Source organism: Platichthys flesus, chromosome 1 (genome assembly GCF_949316205.1).
Source record: "Platichthys flesus chromosome 1, fPlaFle2.1, whole genome shotgun sequence".
Taxonomy (NCBI): domain Eukaryota; kingdom Metazoa; phylum Chordata; class Actinopteri; order Pleuronectiformes; family Pleuronectidae; genus Platichthys; species Platichthys flesus.
In genome coordinates this window covers 26,610,353-26,631,513 of record NC_084945.1, presented here as the reverse complement: position 1 = coordinate 26,631,513, position 21,161 = coordinate 26,610,353, and the positions used below count along the sequence as shown (strand labels likewise).

General features: G+C 41.1%; 1 protein-coding gene across 1 annotated transcript in view; it reads right to left on the bottom strand.

The window, feature by feature from the left end:
* The window catches only part of si:ch211-186j3.6 (neural-cadherin), a 280,670-nt gene that overhangs the window by 175,713 nt on the left and 83,796 nt on the right, over positions 1-21,161 (bottom strand). The window contains exons 5-7 of the mRNA XM_062390233.1: positions 20,291-20,402; positions 12,955-13,204; positions 2,200-2,342 (exon numbers count right to left, since the gene is read on the bottom strand). Of these exons, the coding sequence (XP_062246217.1) occupies positions 2,200-2,342; positions 12,955-13,204; positions 20,291-20,402 (505 nt within the window). The remainder of the gene's footprint in view (positions 1-2,199; positions 2,343-12,954; positions 13,205-20,290; positions 20,403-21,161) is intronic.

Genomic DNA, 21,161 nt, shown 5'->3' with positions numbered 1-21,161 from the left:
AAACAATTTGAGCCCTAGATCGAGAGCGGTCGTCCTCCTACCAGACGCTCAGCGGTTCAATTCCAGTCTCACCTATCTGTTCCTCATGGAAAAAATAAATGCTGTCCATAGATGCACTGTATGAATATGTGTTTGAATGGGTGAATGGCAAAAAACTGTACTGTAAACACTTTGAATGGTCCTCAAGACTAGAAAAGATATATAAATACAGACCATTTACCGACAAGGCAAAGAGGAATAAGATATTAATAAGAGCGTGGCCTAGGGGATAGAGCGGGTGCTCTGCATCAAGAAGGTCGCCGGTTCGAATCCCACTCTATCCCATCTGCATGCCTAAGTGTCCTTGGCAAGATACTGAACCCCTAGATAGCCCCTCATAAAATGATGAGTGTTCTAAAAATGTAAGTCGCTTTGGACAAAAGCGTCAGCTAAATGACATGTAATGTAATGTAATATTGTATATCCGACTAAGGATTCCAAATTATTAAATTTCCTTGTTAGTTTTCTTCTCATCTTTTAAAATTAGAGGCATGTACTTTAGAAGTCCTGCACACCTATTTTACACCCTCACACATTCCTCCATATTTGGCCCTGATTTAACATCTTTTCAGGATTGTGAGGCAACATCTCCCCAGCAGCTTCATGACATCTATCAAGTGGAAATTCCAAAGCCTACCCTCTGAGGATATTCTGGCATGTTGACAATAAGAAGAGCTCATGTGTCAATAATAAAATGGAACTGGTTTTGTTCATGCACGCTCACTGTCACACTGACATGACTAACTGGGACACTTGGAGATAAGGGAGCCATGGTAATGGTATTAGTGAGATCAAGTCAAACGGCTGGCTACAGCCTCTTAAACCGTCTCTATTTTGAATCAGTCACCAGTAAAGTAAATACATGATGGCATCCAAACTGCAGCCATATAGCTCGTACATATAGCAATAAATACAAACTCGGCAGGTAAATGAGCAGGTGGCCACCATGCAGCAGATATTTAACTATGCATGAAGAAGGACCATGATATAAACCTTGTCGGTCGGAGGAACCAAACGTGTAAATTGACCTTTTATGACGAATGACAGGCAAAAATTTGGCTGATGTGACTAAATGCAAATGGTAACGGAACAATAGAAATGGCAATCCACGCCTGAGCTCGTCATCTGATAGTCGACGGGATGGAGTTATGAGCTACAAGTTGACTCCCTGCTCTATGAAATGATCGGCCCTATCAGCTGACAGTGAATGTCACTGCGGGTGAACAGAGGAAATTGTGCCTTGAAGTTTCCCCTAATTGAATTTGTAAAAGTCATCGTATTACCCTATAATGCGATATGCAGATTCAGAGGGGTCTGCAATTTACAAAAGTGTTGAGCCGCTATGAAACTGCCACCATACCACCACTTTCTGCCCGCACACAGACACACACACACACACACACACACACAGACACACACACACACACACACACACACACACACACACACACACACACACACACAGCATCATTAATCCAGATTCCCACTTATCATTGCTGAGATGTGTGACTGTGAAGCTCAGATAGTATTTCCTTACAAAGACACTGTGGAAACGCTCTTCGCACTGGCTCATTACTCTAACGTCTCCATGACACGAGCTGTCAGGGTTTAAACATCTTTGACCAAGCATTCTATTAGTAAGAGAAAGGCTGTGTATACGTTGTAGGACATAAAACTGAACCATGCACGTTATGTGAGGCCTATTTTCATGACTCTCTGAGGCACACTTGAGAAACTGGAAAGCTTTTACAGTTATATGCTGTACGTAAATATAGCAGGCACAGCAGACAGCAAAGCAGGGTGAAAATAACTGGGGAAAGGAAAACAATCTTTGTGGATATTTCGGCCATTGCGCTAAATCCACAAAGGTGATATTGCACCATCATAACAGTTCCCTGTAGGAATAAAATACAAACGTTTTAAGCTGAGGGGTAAAAAATAGACGTGAGACCTGTGTCTTAAGTATGTATCGATATAAGTTACTGTATTGTGTTACTGTGGGTAAAGCAATTTAGTCACAAGATCTGAAGTCTGGTCTTTTCAAAGTCATATTCTACAGCTGTCCTGATGATGTGAAAAAATATATAAATAACAGAAACAGGAGAACTAGATAAAAAGAAGAACAAGGTAAAAAGACAGAATCAATCCAGTATTTCTAACCTTTTTGGCTGTCAATGACAAAGTTGCCCTCCTCGTTTCCGTTGGCAATCTTGTAGGTGATCCCGTCCCCATCAGGGTCCTTCGCCAGCACCGTGGCAACAAGTGTGTTGGGGCCCGCGTCCTCTGAGACGAACGTTCGATATCTAGAATAACAAATAAGAAAACACAAAGGATCAACATCTCACCTGGAAGTGCTTCAATTTACAAAGACGCGTGTTCGGAGAGGCAGCTTGGCAGGTAGAAATCAGGCACTTTTTAAAGAGTTTTAAATCCATTTCATCGAATTCACACTCAACCATGAGTTCAGTGCTTCAGAACAATTGTATGGTAACGTGTATGGTAACGTGCTGCCCACACAGAAATACTGAATCCAATCACAGACCAAACAAATATATCAGCGCATTTTCCTCACTAGATTTAATAACCTAACTTGTGTCATATCCATTTCGGTTAATCAGTAGTGTTTTGACTTTTGAATCCAAATAAAGCAAGCAAACACAAACACGTCTGGAGAAACTGCATAATGAAAAAAAGACATACTTTTGTAAAATGCATCAGCTCTACGATGAAGGGAATCATAGTTCTTGTGAGTCAACACCCCAGATGATCAGAACTCATAACTTTGGCCATGTTAGCCTGAGGCTTTCTCTTTACTCTGACATGATGTGCTGACTTTGTTCATTGTGCTGGGCGCTGGCTGGACCAGTGGTTGTGTTACACACTGTGACCCAAGAGAATTTCATCAAATGTAATCAACTGCAGCCACGAGAGGACAAACTGTGACTTTGACAAAGGTAAGTGCTTCTCTCAGTGGTGATCCCACAGTAGGTGCAGAGTACTGAGACACATTTGACTCTGGTCTCCAGACTGTATGTACCAAGGATACTCTCTATGGTAAATCCCTCATGTTTTAATGAGACAAATATTCTTCAGCGAACTCAGTATCAACAGTTTCCTGTTAAACCAGCTTGTTGATTGCTCTCACCATGGGAACCTGGTGTTAATCACTCAGTGTGTGTGTGTGTGTGTGTGTGTGAAAGAGAGAATGAGAGAGAGAGAGACCTTTATCCTGTAAACTAATAAACAGCACACAGGAGTGGCTCAACACAAACACCTTTTCTTGGTCGTGTTGGCCACTGGTCTCCATCATTAACCTGGAGCACACTCAGGGCGGCTGAACCCTAATCAGATTTTAAGGGTCTGTGCTATATAAGTCTGTTGATCGCTTCTAAAGCACAAGACCAGGTACAGGCTGTATTTTAAATATTTTTAAGAATATTTTATTCGCACATGTTTAAAGTAAAAATAAAAGAATAAAAGAGAAAGGCACAGCAAACCACTTAATTAAAACAACAAATGTTCAAAATAAATACATGTCTGAAAAGAAATTAATTAATTAATTATTATCAACCTATTTTTGTCATCAAAACATTTTGTAAAATGCCACAATATTCCAGTTTTCAATCTATTATTATCTGAAATTATAAATTGGACATCCAAATTAAAACTTTATATATACAAACCACAAGGAATATTACAGTGTTTTGCTGCCATGAAACATTTATTAACTGCACTCACCACACTGATGAAGGTCACAATAACATATAAATGACGTGGTTACTCAAGAAAATCTACTTAGAGTGTTCAGTGGGGAACCCAGTTGACAGTTGATCCCAATAACAGTCCACTAAGGCAGTGATTTTCAACCACTGTGCCGCGGCACACTAGTGTGCCGTGAGAGTTCGTCAGGTGTGCCGTGGGAAATTATCTAATATCTAGTGTCGCCCTCGGGGGCTCGGTGTGCGGCACGCCTTGGGGGGGAGGTCCTCGTCCGGGGCGCCTCACGGCGCATTCTTTTTCTGGGGCAGCGGGGCGGTGTCCGTCGCCGGTGTGGAAGGCAGGGACTGGTTGGAGGGGACCGGGTACGGCTGTCGGCGGCTGTGACTCCGGACGCGAATCGGCTACGGCTACCTCAGCTACGGCGCCCGCTGGGGGAACCCTCCGTTCGCGCGGGGGGCCCCCTCCGGCGGTGCGCCTCGGCTGGTGCCTAGCAGCTGACTTAGAACTGGTGCGGACCAGGGGAATCCGACTGTTTAATTAAAACAAAGCATCGGGAAGGCCCACGAGGGTGTTGACGCGATGTGATTTCTGCCCAGTGCTCTGAATGTCAAAGTGAAGAAATTCAATGAAGCGCGGGTAAACGGCTGGAGTAACTATTGGCACTCAAAACAGGTAAATCTGAGGAGGTCTGTTTTAGACAGGGTAAAAAGGTGCTGTTCTAAATGATCCTTGTGGTATTTTGACCAAAATATGTTACAGACATTTCATTAAGACCCCAAGGAGCCATATCAACTGTGGTGAAATTGGCATAATATGTCCCTGTTAAATAAAGTTTCGTTAAATCAAACATTATTTCTTAAATCTGAATCAATTTGTGCTCATTAAAAGATCAGAGTGATAAAGGGCTGAAATAATTTAAAATAGTGCTTTTTAATACATTTATAAACTATGTTACTAACTATATGTATTATATGTACTGTGTTAGGCCATAGAGTGTCATTTTGTGTCATTTTGGTTGGTGGTGTGACCCAGGATTTTGCAAATGTAAAAAATGTGCCCCACACAAACATACACTGTCTCCGTCTGTCACTCGTCCCTGACGACAAGGTTTATTCATTTTTAACTGAAAACAAGGTACTCTCATTAGGAGCCGAGCACTGTGATCATGTTCTGTCACTGCCGACTTTCTGCCTCAACAACTGTTGGACTAGTTCTGCCCGGGACGATCAGTGACCTGTGGCTCCTCTTTGCTCTGTTTGCCGAGTGCGGCTGCAGCATTTGAGTTATTCCAGCTCCCACTCTGCAAGCCGCGCACTCCTCTGCAGATCGATACACGAGTCAGGTGAGGAGAGCTGCTGCGCCGTGGTTCTTCATTATGCAGTCTCTCTCAGGGTACATAGGGTGCATTGATCAAACGGCTTCCACTTGTGGTCTAAGGAAGCTGTTTGAAAAGATCATCAGATAATTGCTTGTATTTATCTCACCTGCAATCCAGAACAAACTGAGGCTTCCGTTTGCGTTTCTGCCCGCAATTAGCAAAATTATAGACGCTGTCAGTGCAGTTGGAATCATGAATAACTCCCCAAATTGAGTCTACTTTTGCATTACAGATGCAGACAGAGTAATCATTATGCATACAAACAGAGCTGGCTTACAATTAGGCTTTTGATTACAGGCGGCCAGGACTGGCAGCAGCAGCTGACGTTGGCCTGTAATCGTCATATGAAAAAACTACCAGCATCGGGGATTAGTACTGCTGAGCTACTGAAACAGAGGGAAGTTTGTCAAACAATTCGAAATAGATAATTTAAGTGTGTTTGTGTTCAGGGTCAAACATTTGCTGTTTTTCTTTTTTAGGTTATTAATATTGCAAATTGAATATCACTGGCGTTTAGACTGTTGGTTAGACCAATCCCATTTCACCACTTTCACCACCCTAGGGATGCGATATTAAATTATGTGAAAAAACGGGATTGTCATGCAATAAAAAGAGGGCCAGCATGCTAACGCTAGCGTGCAACATATTTGCTATGGTGGTGAACAAGTGAACTAAATACATTGAAATAGTATTAACCTAACAAAGGGAATGCTAAGGGGTAGGGCCAAGGGGTGAAATGGGATTGGGCTTTAAAAACTGGGAAGTTGACATTTAACATTTGAAAGTTTAAAAAAAGAGTGCAAAACTTTTAACAAGTTTACATAAAATCTAAGCCTACTACAATAATCGAACAAAAAAACAAAACAGGCCCGTCAATGAACCAGTCAGGACTCAACAGACATTAGAAGTAGATATTCAGGGTCAGGTGTTTCACATTGGCTGGGCTGATGCTTTATACATGCAGACTGTAAGCATGGAAAACAAGCAAGGGGACAGAAAAACACAAACTCAGTGCAGCTTAAATTAACTCCATCAAGTTCGTACATAAACACTTTTGATGTCTGTCGGGTCAGGCTCTGTGACTTTTCTCTTGGACGGGTTCAGACAGAAAAATGAGGATCAAGGATGTTGGTGCCCCGGGGGACTGGGCACATCTCATTAGCATATTGTATAATCACAAGAACAAAGTAGTTCAAAAATATATAGTTCACAAACTAATCTGAGTAGAGTGGGTACTTTGGAGCGTTGGATCCTATCACACTGTCCACCTCAGACAATGGCAACTGGGGAAACAGAAACAATCTGCATAAAAAGATGGTGAGCTCTGTGATCCAACGCACCAGGACAGCTGCTATAGTGTGAGATTGTTTTGTCAGAAACAATTGTTGCTTGCTGCCCTGATGTATGGTAATTCGGCCATCTTGTTTGCACACACTTAGTTTCTTTAAGTGGAAGTCAACACAATAATACATTATATTATACTCGCCATATCTGAAGTGCCTAGCATATGATTTTTTGTATCTGCCCCTATCCTCCAGAGTCCACACACACAAAATGTGTCACCGTGGTGACTGTGGGCTCCAACAGGAACTCTACTCAAACAAATATCCAGTGCATGACCCTCCCATTAAATGAAAACTAAGAAAAGTCAAGATGAATAATAATGAAACAAGAGAAAAGAACTGCAGTAGTTTCCTGCAAAGAATAAAGGCCATGATGTACCGTGACCATTCCAACTATTATGCCAAGCTTAATGTACATTTCCTAAATACACACAAAGAAATAATGGTTCCCTGCCATGGCAAAATTTGCAGGGGGCATTTTGAGGTTAATACTACTTGACACTCAAATCAACCTATCTTCAACAAACACTGCTCTCCGATGCTTTCAAGCAGATACTCGTAGGCGTCTGGTGCGTGAGCGACTGCCTATGTGAGTGAGCGAGAGCGAGGGAGAGTGGAGAGGGTTCAGGACGGATCACCCAGAGGATGCAGAAAGCCCAGCAGCCAAGCAAAGGCAGAGATGCCTTTTGCAATCACATTTCGGCTCCACCACAACTCTAATTTGACCAGATCAATGCTGCAATCAATTGAAAAAGGGCTAAGACATACACCACCTCACACTAATTACTTTTAAAGCTTTTTTTCCTTTTACTTTGTTTTCATTCTGGAGAGAAAATAGATGCATCCCTTAGGTGGGTTCTTGGTGAAGTTGTGGAAATTAATTTCTGAATTTAATTATTGAGGTCAATTTACTTTTCTCCAGATAAAATGTGGATGAGAATCAGGAAAGAGCTGTGTGTTGAACAGCTGATCCTTCCATATTTATTTGCTGGAATTACTCCTGTATGATTCCTTATTCATCAGTATTTGTTGAATACCATCTCATGTTATATATTATTTGCACATTAGCTGACAGTCCGTGCTCTATGAAGTTTTCAATAAATATTCAATATGTACATGAGCATTTAAGTATCAAAAGTGTTATTTTTTTAAACACTGGTTAATGGTATTGATTGAGAACAATTATGAAGTTAAAATAACTAATATAGGTGAGCAAAATAATAATACAATGATAATGGCACTGTATAATGACATTGTAGCGTGAGCAGGACTTTATTTGATGTACATGTGTGTGGTGTAGTTACAAATATGATAATATCAATTCTGTACAGTTTTTTTATTTAAATATATATGTGTAAATAATCATTTATAAAATATAAAACTAAATTTGTGCATATTTAAGACCATAATAAGAAAATTGAAGGGATGATATGTGATTTTAATGTATTTGCCATGCATTAGCAGCGGCGCAAAAAATGTGTTGCAGTGACCTTCACCTATAAAAGATTGGAAACAAATATATATATATATATATGTATGTTTAAAAACACATGTCCTGAATCCTGTCCAATGGACCAAGTGGAATCCAAATTGGATTAAAACAGCTCGAGTTATCGCTGTGACAGTGACACAGACAAATGCCCCTGATTACAATACACCTGCATAGCGAAGGTGTAATAACCCACAGTTAGAGGCTTCAGGTGGATGCAGCAGTCACAACAGGAGCAGACGCAGCTGCAGCTTCTACAGTGAGGCAGCAGTGTTTGCTACAGCAGGATGATAAGTGAGGCCTCTGACAGCCTAAATATAGCATCTTATTAAAGTGGTGGGCTGGATGTGTGTGCACTCGAGAGCTGTGTGTTTCATGTGAACTAATTCTGTGAGATTTGTGTTCCCATGTGGGGCGGGACAGCTCAATCTGTTGAATCTGTAGAATGAATGCCCTGAGTTGGCAAAGATGAGGGGAAACAAGCATTTTTTCAAATATATTCAAATTGATGCTAAAACACAAGATAATTACAAACACAGATACAATTATACACAGAGAATGAGGTTAAAATGTATGAGTGTGTGTATGAGGACTTTTACTTTTAACCAGTGCGTAGGTTTGATCATATTTGGTAAATAATTGTTTGGGGTTTACATGAAACAGGGAAACCGATATATGTGTATAAGTACACATTTCAAATATTGTTCATGTATCTGTGTTTGCTCTTCAAAAGCCTGCCTGTGTTCATCCTGTAAAGACGTGAGTCTCATGGGCAGAGCTGAGCCACTCTGGTCTCTATTGTCTTTAACTCTGCTGGATCGGACTTCTCCCTCTGATCGTCAGTGATGGGACATAAGAGTCATTTAGCAGCATTAACACTGCCAAGCTTTGACTCTAACATTAGTTTGTAGATGATCATCACACAGTTTGCTATCTATATGTTTTACCAGATACAAAGTAAATCAAGCATAAGAGTGGAAGGTGACGGGAATTAGAAAAAAGAAAACAGAATCTGTTTTCGTGTTAACAGGGAATGATGAAAAGGGTAAATCAGAGAGACCTTTATTTGATCAATGTAGTCCTTCACATGTGTGAATCTTCACAAGTTCACTTTACATCAATCATGACCAAATGTATATTTCAATAAAACTAAACTGCAGCAGCAAATACTTTTTGTATGAAACTTAATTGCCATCGGATTAAGTTTTCTATGCGAAGATTTGTAAATAGTTAATTCATGTATTTTGCAAGTTGAAAATATGTTGAAACTGACTATATAAATAAAATGTCACTTTTTATGTTTATTTCAATGTGTGTAAGGTTAGTGAAAGACAGCAGTCTTGTAAGCACTGTGATTATGACACCCTCAAACTGTCTTCTTCTGCACTTCCTCTTATCAACCTTTATTAGCTCCTGTCTATATAGAATTGCATTAAGCAAATGTAACGTTACTTTAGACTGATGCCAAAGGATTTTTTCTACCTACCTCTCCTCTCCCTCATTTCTATCTTCTCACCCCACCACCCGAGGCGGATGGCCCTCTACTCGAGTCTGGTCAAAGAGGTTTCTTCCCTCTAAAAGTTGTTTCTGTCCACTTTCACCAAGTGCTTATTCATTGTGGGAACTGTTAAGTTCCTCTATAATGTAGGGGCTTGAACTTACAATGCAAAGTGCCTTGAGATAATGCATATTGTGATTTTGTGTTATAAAAATAAAAATTGAGTTGAATTGAATTAAAGTTAGCTAAACTCGAGGGGACAATCAGACCAAGGAGCTGCAGGCGAGCAGCTGAGCGGTGGGTGGAGATAGAAGCATGGCTTATTTACATATATTGATAGATCCGCAAAGACTAAATGAAGCGAAGGTGTAGAGATACATTCAAGTCATTCAAAAGCCATGAAATGATTTTTCCACAGAAAGAAAACTTCTAAATATGTAACCAAGATGAGTTTTGAGTTCAATCAAACCCCAGAGAGGAACTAACTGTATGAGACTGTTATCGTTCATCCATGGAGACTGTGTGATTACCGGGAAACAACAAACAGGGCATGAGAAATGTTTGTATGAGTGAAATCTGATTTGGTGAAAAATCTTCTCCCAGAACAATAACACTGAGGTGAGGCATGAGCAGGAGTCATAAAGAAAATGGCTCCTGACAAAGACAATGAATAAACAAAAGATCAGAAATAGATATGAGCAGGGACTATATCAGTGACTTAAGTCGTCAGTCATTTCATGTAGAGGAAAACATCACAAAACAAAATAAACAAGGCTTGGACCTTTCCTGAGACGATCTACAATATAAAAGCACATGAACTGAAACACAACCTTTCACAATATGGGAGAGCTGACAGCTAATGTAAGAATGACGTCAAACTTCGGATTTCACCACCGCTGAAGTTGTGTGTATGTGGCTGATGTAAGAGCAATACTCAGTTTCTATTTACAGCTGTATGGGCAACAAAATATAGTACATTTAAGTAATAGCTTCAACATCTGCTCTTATGTATTCTGCTAACTAGGTTTTCTGATTTGCAGAAACAACAGGAAACATTTAAACAAGCACTGTTACAGTTTCCTATCTACTGTCCACCTCACCTAGTACGGGGGACAATGGGTATAAAACATGTTTGATATTCAGGATTTACGATTCAACATTGGAGAGACTCTGATACAGAAGGTAACGTTACAATTAAACCTGTAAAGCCCTCGCATTACAGGATCATTTGGCTGGATAATCGAATCAGGATCCCACAATTGTTGGGACCCGAAAATGGCCAATTGTCCTCTGGTGTGCAGCAGGCTTTGGCTGCCAGTGTTGTGCTTAGCTGCCACACATTGTGCATATAGTGCATGTGAGATATGAAGACACAAAGGCGAGAAAGGTGCTGAAAGCAGTGGTTTCCAGGGCAGCAGAAGTGCGATGGTAGGTACAGTAATAGGGTCCAGATGGCAAAGGAGACAGCACTCAGATGAGAGGTAACCATGCAGTCACTCGTGAGTGAGGGACAAAAGAGCCAGGCCGTAGAGGCAGGTCTGAGAGTTGGTGAATGCAAAACCGAAAGAAAAACAAGGAGTTCTTCTTTCCTTCTTTCTTTCTTGCTTTCAAAAAAAGTAGCATCTACACTAAATTGAAAACAACACTGTTCAATGTTCAGGGTCATTTTTAAACACTCTGAGCAAAAGAAACAGACGCACACACACACACACACACACACACACACATATACACATGGATGCTCATTATCGCATGCATCCAACTCCAAGAATCGATACAAATAGGCCAGATTATCTGCCTGGATGATGATACATTTAATGACCTCCCTCTTTACCTCTTCATCCATCACATGCATTGACTAAACACACATGTGTATCCAGTCTCCCTCTCACACATACTCACACACACACAGTTAAACCCAATGAATATACAGGGATGGTATAGAATTAAAAATATGTTACGTTTAACTTACAAAACTCTCCCCGTTTCCACAAAGACACCACATGTGTTTGCTAATTGTAGCGCTCACGTGTGCATCTATGTGAATTAAAATGCATTTGTTCAGGCGTCTATGTATTTGTGAGCCTGAAGCTCTGCGGAGCGTGTACGTTTGTTTGAGTGATACGTCATAGATTATCCACTCCTGTTTTTGTTGCAGCTACAGTAGAGGGCTCAGGGTTACAGAAGGAAACTGACTGATTATTCGGCTGTCGCTGACAGAAAATCAATAAAACCAACACACGTACCAACCCACGCAGACATGCACACACATGTGCGCACACATAAATAACAGCATAAACACATGCATATCAAATGGATGACGCATGACTGCACTGTATGACAACATATCTCCCATACCAACGCCCTACTTTGCTGGGGCCTTCATAATTACTGAACACACTCACACACATGCACACACAGACAGACAGACACACACACACTGGGAGTGCGAGCTCTGGGCCTCCTGAGGGTGCTGGTGGGCATGGCTGATTGACCCTGCCTCACCAATCTTCCCAGCTCTCTGCCAGAAAATCAACCAATTAAAAAGATGCAGTGCGCCACAGCGGCACTGCGGGGGGAGGGGGGCAGGGGTGTGCTGGAATTGTGGGTAACGGCAGCTGCGAAGTTGGTTTGGGAAGCAGCTGTGAGGAACTGACCTGACAAGGCAGGACAGTCAAGCGCTCTCTTTCGCTCTCTCTCTCTCTATCTCTCGCTCTGGTTTGTATGTATTTTATACTGTATGCTTTACGCATGTGTTCCTGTTATCATGTTGTATTGAAGTTTAATGTTGCCAAAATATTTTAGGCAACATTTTGTCCTTCAGCCTGAAGCAAAGCATTTCATCAGATGGTAAAATAGAAGGAGGCCTACATCTAATGATCATTTCCAGTATCAACTATTCAGTTCTGTCTGACGAACACTTCAAACTCCTAATAAATTCAATTTAAATAAAACACAAAAAAACTTGCAAATTCTCATTTGAAATGATGAAACTTGTGAATGCATTTCTTGCTTGATAATTAATGACTTGGTCATCAAAACCCATCAAAACATCTTTTCAACTCCTTCAGACCACATGGAAATCCAGCTGCATGCAGTGGCTCAGATGTGTCATCGATTTATGTGCAACGGAAATGTGTGAAGACTAAGCTAGTAAGATTGTCCTGGCTCTCAGAGGATCTTAGCCTCGAGAGTCAGACCCAGATGGTTTGTCCGCTAGAGGCTTACCAGAACGGATAAAGAATCCAGGGTGACACTTGAACAGCTTGAGTTCTTCTGTATAACAGGTTGCTGTCACCAGAATGACCATCGGGTTCTAAGTGTCTCACCCTCACCAGCAGGGAGGAATCAGACAGAGGGTAAGGAGGGTTTAAATTCCTAAATACCTCAAACAAACTCAGTGTCGTTGAGTGCCATCAAAACCACATTCCATTGTTTTGTCTATTGCACAATGTCCAACTGTGTAAGAACCCCAGCTCTAACTTACACATGTTGGGAGAACTCAGGCGTCTCATCGTTGACGTTAGCCATTCGGATGCGAACTGTGGTCGTACCAGTCCGAGGGACCTCGCCCTTGTCTATGGCCATCACCACAAACTCGTACAGATGGTTGGGCCTCTCGTAGTCCAGCGGCCCCACAGGGAAGATAGTCCCGTGAGGGGAAATGGTGAAGTCCTGACTCAGGGTGTAATAGGTCAATTCTGCATTCTCTTCTGAGTCACAGTCGTTTGCTGACACTAAAGAGGAGAACAGACAGTTGGAAAAAAGAAAGACAGAAGTTAGAAGTATTAAGCCGAGACATCACAGAGCCTCATAGATCTCAACATTTCTTTTAACTCGTGCAGTATAGTCCAATACAAGGGCTGCTTTATGAGACACACTATCTAAAGCCCATCTCCCACATCATGGTACCGACACACCTCAACTAAAGCCTTGTTTCCACTGATACCTACTACCTGAATATGTCATCACTACCATGGCTACACAGGAGGAAGCTCCCATGCTGTCAACTTCTTCCTGTTAGACCTTGTTATTGCAATGAACCCATGAATGGAGGCGCTACTTGTACTTGGACAAGGGTAAGCGCATGAGCTGTGTTGTCCAGTGAAAAACACTCAAAGAAAGAAATTGCTACATAACTATGTTATTTCTCTTTCTTTCCTTTCATTCCCACTTGGGTTTCTTCAGAAAAATGAAATGACATGAGGCATTACTTGTCAAAGCCTCATTGCTTAGGGCAATACAGTTTACTGATTTAAGAAAGCGAAAATAGAGGCTGAATCTAATATGAGAAGGACAATGCTTGTTTTTTTGCACAGGGCAGCTATTCACTTCTCTTGCTCAGAATGAGACGAAGATTGACAAGAAAGGGTCGTTCCCACAGATATAAATGTTCAGTTCTATAAACTAACAAGGTGAAGGTTTGAGTTACCATTCCCAGCACATGAATAGAAAGGACTGTCATTTTGCACCATTTCTGTCTCTACATCACACACTGAGAATCCATGGAGCCAGGACTTGCTCGGCCACAAATTGATTGCCTTGCTAAAACTGAAAAGACCACCAGGGATTTGAATAAGCATATTTCCTGCTAACAAGAACATTTCAGCATCAAACTCCCAATTCTCCAATTCACCTTACATTGCATTTGGCTCATGTGCCAATACACACAAAAAACAAACACTCACAAAACCGGCATGAAAATGAATAAATACATGCACTCCCACATAAACAAAGAACCAAGTCATTATTTATTTGAGTTCCTTTACTGCTGCAAACCCTTATGGGAAGAGAAATGCTTCCAAAAAGTTATTAACTGTTTAAATTTGTTTATTCACCTATTCACTCGTACGTGTAGGACCAGAAACAAATCAAAACCCGGATGTTTGCAATGTTTCTGGCAATCGTGCATTTACATATAGAGCTGATGATGCAAGGGAAAGTCACAAAAGACTTTCAAAGAAAGAGTTACTTCGTAGTCCAAATTGTTTCAATTAAATATTATTTGTAATATACTAATGATTATGCGAGCAGCTCCAGAGTCAGACAGCTGGACTCACAAACAGTTTTGGTTTTTATATTATCACATAATTGCCCGGATGGTGAGCATGAGCATGCTAGGTGCAGTTTACCTCCATTTCTTAAGGTTATAATGCTGCACATCAACCAAAGTTTCCTATCACACAGCAACATTGATTGATTTAAAAAGAACTAGTCTTTCAAATCAAAGACTGCCTTGCAATTTACATTAGTCTAGAGCTTCTATATATTTTATATGTCATATTGCCAAATTACTTACTACAAAAATGGCAACACTCAAATAAAAACTGCATCAAAACATATATTCTTTATTTTATGTAGTATGGTGTAACAGATATTTCTGTTTTTGAAATTGATGTCAGCTAAATGTTTTCCTAGCCCTGCAGCCTTTGTTACAGCAACTGTCCTCTTTCTGAAATGCTGCTGTTTTCCTGCTGCAAAGTGATGAACAAGCTCTCATCCAATGAAGAAGGGTAGGAAATGAATTGGATAACTAGTGTCGGTCCAATCGTACAGTGGTCAAACACATGTCACATTTGAGTCAATATTTAATTCACTAAGTACACATTTGTACTCTTCAGAGCACCGTTGGAGCGTTTATTTATCTATTTCTGAGTGGGTCCCTCTGTAATCTTAAATCAGCATCGTTGTGCTGGCATCGCTACGTGGTGCAGTCCAGGCTGCAGCGTCCATGTCCGTCTAGCACATAATGATTTTGTACTCAAGATGGAAACTGCAGGGGCCTCAGATCTCTATGGAAAGTGAGATAATTGGCTTGCTTGGTACTCTGGAGTTTCTTTTCCAACTTGGCAAAGAACACATTTGTCCACTCTCATGATGAAGGGAATTATGAGATTACCAACACATGATTTAGCAAATCGAGGCTGGATACCTATTTCTCTCTACTCATACACATAGTGTGTCTTCTAACCTGATAAATGAAGTAAGGGCAACAGGTTTGTCTGATCAATTTTAACTGCACTCAGATTTGACTCTGGTGGAATCAACAGTATTTATTGTTAAAAATGTCAAAGCAATTTTTATGGATTTATGAAGTTAAATTATAAGAAAATAGTATGAGATTGTAGCCTGGATGCCCAGACGAACTTAGCCCCGCCCACAACATTTTAGGTCAGGAAGTTCGGTCTGGAGTCGCTCCGTTTAGGAGAAATTATGCCCGACCGGGCGAATCAGATTGTCAGGGCGGGCTTTAAACGATGATGGACAGATGATCAACGGTAACGTAATCAACCACGTCATCAAAGTGCCCTTGGGTTGAATTCATTTTCAACAAACATGCCTGCCGCTGGAGAGCTGAGATGTGTAGATGCTGCCATTGAGTCTGTTTTAGAAGACATCGACAGCGCATTCATTTTGAAAGAGGAACAGAGAACGTGGAGGCGAAGCCCGTTGATCCAGTAGATTTAAAGTATATACCTACTTGTTGCTCCAACATTAAGCAACAGCATCCCAACATGTGTCCTCCTTGGTGTTGTCTTTATACAACATGTTCCGAGGATCATACAACTCACTGCACTTCTCCACTTCGCGAGGCAGCCTTGGCGCAGGGCGCAATTTCAGCCTCCGGTGTGACCCGCACAAAGTTTTAACATGGGAGTGGATGGGAGCCAGCTGTTATTTAAGGCTTGACGCTGCACTGAAGGGTCGCTTCGGCATCGCTTCAGCGTCCGGTGTGAACCCGTTAGAAAATAACTCACAATGCGCCGCTTAACATACTTATTCTGAGCTAATGAACACACAATGGTTCCTCATTTCTATTCAAACATACTTATGGACTTACAAATCCTCCTTAATCCGACACACAGGTCCTTCAAAAGTTAATTACCTGTGTTCAAATTTAAATGTGGAAACTCAAAAAGTACAAAAGAAGCATTTACAGAAATATCAGACACTGAGAGAGTTTTCATTCTTAATATTGGGAACTCTTTCACAAAAGTATACAAAGCCGTCTCCTTACTCAGGCGAACAAATTGTACACGCACACACACACACACACACACACACACACGCAGCAGCAGCAGCAGCACAGGAGGGGACAATATCCTGCCTTCCTTGGTGCACCTGTTGATAGCAGCACGCTGAGCATCTGCTGTTCCTCCTTCATCACACACCTAACTCCCTCAGTCAATTCCTCACTAACTAAGATTCACTAGCATTTTTATTGATCCTTTAAAATAATGAAAGGGAGAGAGACGAACTGACATATCTCACCAACAATTTGTTGAATATGAGGCAAACTTTAATGACAATCCATCAATCTTGATCCCCATAGAAGGCTAATTACAACAATAAATGTTCTTCTGTTTATTAATAACATGCTAAACTGAGACGAAAAAAAATGTTACGGCCCCTGATTAACATCACCCTATGAGCACTATTGTTGTGAGCTTAATACCATTCTGATTTCCTCTTAAAGGGTTCGATGCTCCACTGTGTTGAAGATCAACCACAAAGAGCCCACATACATAGACGTTCTGAGAGACACGACGTGTGTTCACATTGTGAATCAGTTACAGATGAAAGAGGGAACAGTCTTGCTATAGAAGCAGGATTTTTTCAATCATGCTAATGTTACGAATAATAACCACATGCAGACAGCACAGTGGTGCTCGCAGCAGGCCAACAGCATGACAACATATTTTCAAGGTGAATACTGTTCTTTAACTAGAACCATGCTGTTGGGAGGTGTTTTTGCACACATGTCATGTCTATTTGCCTGTGGAGCTGCTACAGTTGATTATTAAAAGGTTATACAGTATGTGATCAGATGACAAACTCAATTAATGTAATGTATTGATTTCACATGTTTTCAGCAGCAGTATATGAAAATATGGCTTCTTCCCCTATGGATTGTATGTGCACAAGAATTTAGAAAAATTACGGTAACTAACAGCTCTAACGCTCGCCTCAATCATGTGATATTCTACCAGGGCGAATCTGGGTCCAAATGCATGCACACCCTGTAATGTTTTAATGTGATTTATATATGTTCAATGCTGCCTTGAATCAGATAAATCAAGTCACTTCAAAGGGCTGCTGCAGCTCCACTGGTGATCTATTTGCTTTGTGAAGTTGAACTGCTTAAACTATTTGCTGAAAATGTGTCTTTTGTGCGTGTCCTGAATGGATTTACTGCACATTACTTACTAGTATTCATCATGTTGTGCAATGTAGCTTTTCTCTGTGTGCTAATGTTGAGCCTGAATCCATATATGTTTTTTTCCAAGTACCAAGTACAGAATGGCCGGGTAATGCCACATGGCTACTGTACTGTATGTCTTCTGTAACACAACACATAAAATGAGTCATTAATTACACAACCGTATCGTGCGAGTTTATTACAGCCCCGGGAGCTGGCGGTAAAAATGGATACTTTCTTATAATTCTCACAACCTCATGTTCAGTTTTGCAAAACGAATTTATCCTAATTTGTTTAGGGTTTTGAAAAGTTGCGTTATTGTCAAAATGCTGTAAACATAATGTGACTTTTTTCCCAGGATATAGATGGATTTATCAAGCCGTAGCCATTCTTTTATTTTGTCTGACACCATGCACTTTAAAACTAGCTGCACAACTTTTGTCTTGTGAAGAAACAGCCTATTTGACTAATGATGACAATGATAGCGGAGAGGGAGACTGCGATGATCACGACAGAACATGGTTAAAAAAAAGAAATCTAACTCAAAAGTTTCTGCCTGCAGCCGGAGCTAATGAGGCCTTAAACTGAGATGTCATGACTGCAGTCATCAATAATTTACATCCACCATGTGATGTTTTATATCCCTGCATTTTGTTCTCGTCCATAATCATTTGCTGCGCTATTGGTATTTCCATATTTAGCCTACAGTAAGTAAAGGAGCATTGGAGCATCAATGACTTTTAAACTGTGAAGATGGAAAGATGGATCCTGAGCTGCTCTTTAAGTGGAAATATTGTTTTAGAAGCCATGCAATTTGGAGCAATAATTGTACTTTTTAAGATATCCCATTTGTCTTAAATGGAGAGTGGGGCTAGCTGAGTAGTCTTTTACAGAAGGTAGAGGGAGAGAAAAGTGTGGAATGATTTGCCGTCAGATTTGTTGGCAGTGAATCGTGCCCACAACAGCTACCATTTCCTTTTCCTCTGAGGCTTAATGAAACGCAAGCGATCCGTGTGTAGACGTTGGGTTGTTACAGGAAAGGCGGGTCTAATGCAGATGCACTGATGGAAGTGCAGGTAATCTCACAACTTCCAGTGCTTAGTTTCCCGACTAATCGAAACATCAGAATGTTGCAGCTCAGCCGCTCCTTGGGTCTTATCACACTTGGCAGTAGCTGGTGTCTTCGTAGATCTAATCACAAATGGACCAATCCAGCTACATCAGCTCACACCTGAGATTGGAACATGTCGCCAGCTAATAAGCACAAGCATCGTTCATGTTGTGTATGTGAGAGAGAACAGAGAGAGAGAGAGAGAGAAAGTGAGCAAAACCCTTTTCAGACATGGACTCTGGAGAAAGTCCGCTCCACAGAGCCTCGACCTCTCACATGTGAAGAATGCGGCACACATTGAAAACTACAGGAACATTTGTGCAGTGTTCAGGCGAGGGCTGGCGCAGCGTGCAGGAGACAGAGTGTAAAGTATAAACTCCGCTGTGGAGATCACATGTTTCTGTTTTACAGAACATGAACACTGTCTAGACAATCTTGACTTTCCAAGTTGATATGTTTGTCTTTGGCTTCTATGTAGCTCCTCTGCGATTCTTTCTGTTTTTACAGTTTTACATCTGTTGCACCTTAGAAACATCAACACGCCGTCTCGCTCGACAGGAAATCTTCCCATAATCTGCTGTATTCACAGGAGATGTTTTTTTCTTATTTTGGGAGGCTGCCAGAAAAAAGTCTGGATAATGTCAACAACAACTAATATACTAACATACAGCCTCTCCGGACATTTTCAGGAGACTGCAGCCTGAGAGAGACAGCAGGGGCATGGAAAGGCTGAGCGAATCCATGTGCTACAGCTGTCTAATAAAATATAAACTACTCTTTTGAAAAAACTGAAAAATATCTTTGTTTCATTATGAAACGGAAGCAGGTAACAGGACATCAGCTGAGCAGGTGGTCCGTCAATGGCCACACACACACCCCAGATCATCTCTGAATGGGGTCTGAGGTTTCTTCGCTGCATTCACACCATCACTTCAGAGCTGTCAGAGTGGGATTGGATCACCTGGCATAAAATACCAGGTCGTAACAGAGTTATGTGCATATTACTGACACTACACATAACCCACTGAGCCTCACCTGCTTTAGCTATATATGCATACATATGCAAATATGTTCTTTCTTGAATTTTAAAACCATTTTATATCGGTATAAACTAAATAAAAGCTATTTCAACAGTAGAACACAGTGGAGAAGTGTGCTCCACTGCAGCATATTCACCTCAGTAACATGATTATCATGTATCATTGAGAACACGCTGGGATGTTCAGCATTGCATGATATTTTATGAGAATGAAGGGGTGAATAGTATAATAACACAAAAGCAGTTTCCTTCAGTTTATTGATATTTTAAACAAAAGCTAGTAAAAACAGTGCAGCGTTGCTCCAATTCCTCTTGCAAGGTAAAGTTTGTATAACGTTTGGAAAAGTGAAATGTGATTTCTTTTGTTGTCTGAAACCTAAATTGAGAAAAGTGCATTCAAGGGGACAAACCACAATGTGGAGTTAGGGCCGGGAAACGAAACAAGACTTTTGAGATCTGTGTGGATGTCCCACCTTGCAGCAGGGAGGTCGCCGTCGTCACCGTCTCTGGGACACCATCCTTGCTGTAAATGGACTGGAGGAACTCTGGAACACAGTCGTTTTCATCCACAATAACAACTCGTACCTGAGGGAGAATAGAGGAGGAGATTGAGAGAAAGAGATACATGGAGGAAGTTAGTGGGGCAGGCTGGGTTGAGCGAGGACGTACAGGTAGAAACAGAATGTGATCGTCGTGTTGGGGTTATTTCTGTTTCAGTCTACAAAATGCCAGTGCAAAACTTAACGTTGTATTAAATATGAATGTATATCAACCTACATGTGGTAATGTCAAGTATATGTTTCAGTGATGCTGTTAAGGGTAGAAAAGTAGAAAAGCTGGAGATTAAAAGTAAAAAAAAAACTTTTTAGATTTGTGTTATGAAAATAATGTAAATGTGGGTTAACTACTTCAGGCACCATTTGGCTTTCTTTGGGTCTGGAGTCTTTTTCATTGGGGAGTAACCCAAATTAACCCTATTCCTCACCAAACAGCAAGCCTCCTCAGAAGGCGCGCCCTCGCCCTGATCCGTCTGATTTATTTACCCCCTCCTCAGTGAGCAAACTGCTGCAGAGCTGGCACTGTGGTCCCTTTCAGTAGGTCAGCAGAGAATGCAATCTTGTGCAGTTTTTTTTTTTTTTTTCCAGAAGCCCTGAGCCAACAAATGAGAGTGGATCACTGTGCAAAGATGGATTTGTATGGTGTGAGCATAGAGGTGGGTGTATGCGTGTGCGTGAGCCACTGTAATGCTGTTTGGATCATTAGGGACATGAAGGAAAACAGAGCATCTTGTACCAGATGTTGACTGCTGGGTTGCAGTATTCAGGAGGAATTAATACAGACATG